Source organism: Austrofundulus limnaeus, unplaced genomic scaffold (assembly GCF_001266775.1).
Source record: "Austrofundulus limnaeus strain Quisiro unplaced genomic scaffold, Austrofundulus_limnaeus-1.0 Scaffold1203, whole genome shotgun sequence".
Taxonomy (NCBI): Eukaryota; Metazoa; Chordata; class Actinopteri; order Cyprinodontiformes; family Rivulidae; genus Austrofundulus; species Austrofundulus limnaeus.
The window spans coordinates 50,376-53,732 of NW_013953605.1; the positions used below are offsets into that span (position 1 = coordinate 50,376).

A 3,357-nucleotide genomic window follows, 5' to 3' on the forward strand; every position below is an offset into this window, starting at 1 on the left:
CCAAGGAGACCAGTTGTTGGAGGGATTTGTAAGAACCAAGGAGACCAGTTGTTGGAGGGATTTGTAAGAACCAAGGAGACCAGTTGTTGGAGGGATTTGTAAGAACCAAGGAGACCAGTTGTTGGAGGTTTTGTAAGTCCTGAATAGACCAGTTGTTGGAGGTTTTGAGGACATAAGGACACCAGTTCTTGGTGGTTTTGTAGGACCTGAAGAGACTAGTTGTTGAAGGGGACCTGAGGTGACCAGTTGTTTTGAGGTTTTAAGGGGCGTGAGGAAACCAGTTGTTGGTGGTTTTGGAGGACCTCTTGGGGGTTTTGGTTATGCGAGGAGACTAATTGTTGGAGGTTTTGTGTTACCTAAGGACCAGGAGGAGACCAATTGTTGGTGGTTTTGGAGGACTTTTCAGACTTTTTAGCAGAAATTATGCCAAAATACGACTGAGTTCTTATTGTTGTGTTTATGATGTTTTTTTTATTCTGTTGAAGCAGGGTTGAAAAACAATGTCTGAATTTCATTTGTTCATTTTTATAGAATTTTTATTTATTACTACTTTTGTCAAATTCAAGTTATTTCTGTGACCATTCTGGGTTTTTCTTTCATTAAACGAGGGTTAAGAACAAGTCTTTTTTTAAAAACCCAGTCCTGTTTTTTATTCATACTTGGCTCACTCTCTAGTTTTTATTTGTTGCTGCTATCAAATAACCTTTTTTTAGTTCATCACTGCTGTAAGGTGCTAGAAAATGATTTTCTCAGTCATCTTCGAAGTCATTGTGTTTGGTTTTTGGAAGAGTTTAAGTAAATGTACATCCTTTCTCTGTGCTGTTGGTTCTCTCAGTCAAGTTCAAGTTYATGTTATCTTTAATATCCTCATGGGGCAATTTATGTCACAGCCAGCAGGAACAAAAACAATCATCAACCACAAATACAGTAAAAAACAACAACATAAAAACCATCATGGTATAGGCGTAAAAACTACAAACACACAACAATCAACAAGAAGTATTTAAAATGACAATAACAGCAGGTAAAAAGGAATTCTTAAATCTGTTGGTTCGACATCTTTTTACTGCAAATCTGCGTCCTGATGGTAAAAGAGAAAACTCTGTGAAGAGGGGCTGGTTAGGCTCAGCTAAAATTGCCTGAGTTTTCTTAAAAGATCTGTTGCTATGGAGAGCAGTGATGTCATTTAATGGGATTTTTGCAAGTTTTCTGCAAAGACTGACAATATGGTGTATGCGTTTTTTGTTYTTCTGTGTCAAAAGCCCATAGCAGCAGATAAAAGAAAAAGAACAGATTCAATAAAACATTTTCATAAAACTACTGTCCATGTTAAAACTCCTTCATTTCTGATAAAAGTGCACACGTTGGTGGGCTTTCTTGCATACAGTGTCCACATGTTTTTCAAAAGAGAGTTTGTTGTCAATTACAGTACCCAAATATTTGTATTCCTCCACAACGTCAACTTATTGATCATTAATGTACACGGGAGAGATGGGATTTGTGTTTTTCCTGAAGTCAATAATCATTTCTTTGGTTTCATTGACGTTTATGTCTAGAAAGGATGACTTACACCAGTTAATAAACTGTGACACCACTGGGCCATGATCAGGGCCGACTGACTTTAAAAGAGACACAATGACAGAATTGTAGCAAACTTTAAAATATGCCATCCTGTGAACTGGCTCTGACACATGTTGGTGTGTAAAACAAATAAAAGGGGGACAGAACACAGCCCTGTGGAGAACCAGTGGAAGAGAGCAACACATCAGATAAATCATTGACTCTGACACGTTGAGATCTGGTAGTAAAAAAATCCATTAGCCAACATAAAAGACCTGATTCGATTTTATGTTTACTTTTTAAMCTGTCTACTAGAATATGTGGCTGTATGCAGTTAAAAGCAGAAGAAAAATCAATAAAAACAAGACGTGCAAAAGTATTAGCTGCTTCAAGGTGTGAAAGAACCAAGTTCAGTAAAGTGCATACAGCACCACCTACCCCTCTGCAGGGCCTGTAGGCAAACTGCAGTGGGTCCAAGGTTTTAACAGTAGTTAAGAGGGCCGTCTTAATTACTTTCTCAAGTGACTTCATGGTTCAGAGGCTAAATGAGAGCTGGGATCTCRTCTGATCTGTCTGTAAATGTTTTGTTAGCAGTGTCAATAATCAGGGGCTGCATCCTTCAAAGGCCGAAATTTGTCAGTCACTGAAGGCTGTCCTAGTTCAGAGACTCCTCTAATTGCGACCCATAAATGCGTCCTTTTGACCTCACTTGGGGGACAGGTCCAGTGGATTCTTCTTGATCTGCTAAAATAACATAATAATAAAAATATAATGCTTGGTGATTCACTGGGGTAGTGGTGGGACCAAAGCGGGAGTCTAGTCTGTCCAAATTCACAGCCAATTTCTTCCAGTCTTTGTGGTTAACAAAGGACCTGGTCCACCTAGACTGGGTAGGCCGGGTCCTTCGAAGGACGCAACTCCTGAATTTCAGCATAGCTGTTGTGTCGTCCATTTCTCAGTGTCATCACGTGAAGTGAGTTCTTCCTTTTCTGAATGTAACATGTTGTCTTTGTTTTTCTGTTTTTGTCAAATCAGAGAAAAGCTGAACCTGATCCAACCTAACAGCAACCAGTCCTCCTCTTCTTCCTGCTCTGCTCCTTCTTCTCCCTTCCACTTAGTCTCAGCTCCTGCCCGACCTGGAACCATASCGAGCCCCACCTACAGGTCTCAGAGTGGCGGCGTGAAGAAGGCGACAGGGGTCGGAGGCACCACCTATGAAATCTCAGTGTGAGCGGCAGCCGGGCTCCACTGAGTGGGAGAGTTGAGACCTTTGTTTTTGGACCTCAAACCAGATTGGTTGTTTGTATGTGGAGCTGAACTGAACCGAAATGAAACAAAACGAATAAACCGAACCATCCTCCAGGAGGAATAGATCATGACAACCTGTGGAAATAGAACCTAACAGTATTCTGTGGACTTTGTAAAGCTTAATGCAGTTGGAGCTGGCAGGAGGCTCAGCTCGGGGCTCGGCTCAGCTTGGGGCTCAGCTTGGGGCTCGGCTCGGGGCTCGGCTCGGCTCGGGGCTCGGCTCAGCTTGGGGCTCGGCTTGGGGCTCGGCTCTGCACGAGGCTGACGCCGACCTGGCGCTCAGTTCTCTTTGGACCAAATAAAAAATTACTCTGGAAGTTTTTCTGGTGTAATTTTCTGGTATTCATATAAGGTGCATTTAGATCCATTTTGCTATCTTTGACTGTCTAATTCATCGTCAGAATGTCTGATATCAACTATCAAATGCTGATGTTCCACCTCAAGGGTTTTCTTGGACACTCTGCCAAGTCTTTCAGAAACAGCAGCCAC

At 41.8% G+C, this 3,357-nt stretch overlaps 1 protein-coding gene across 2 annotated transcripts in view; it reads left to right on the forward strand.

Moving 5' to 3' along the window:
• Positions 1 to 3,045, forward strand: part of LOC106534541 (palmitoyltransferase ZDHHC5) — a gene marked incomplete in the record, with an annotated part of 49,727 nt that extends 46,682 nt beyond the window's left edge. The window contains 1 exon segment of one of the 2 annotated variants that reach the window (XR_001312362.1): positions 2,596 to 2,685. Coding sequence is in view for 1 of the 2 variants with exons in the window: in XM_014031215.1 (XP_013886669.1) it covers positions 2,596 to 2,791 (196 nt within the window). 2 annotated transcript variants of the gene reach the window in all.
• Positions 3,046 to 3,357: the final 312 nt, after the last annotated feature.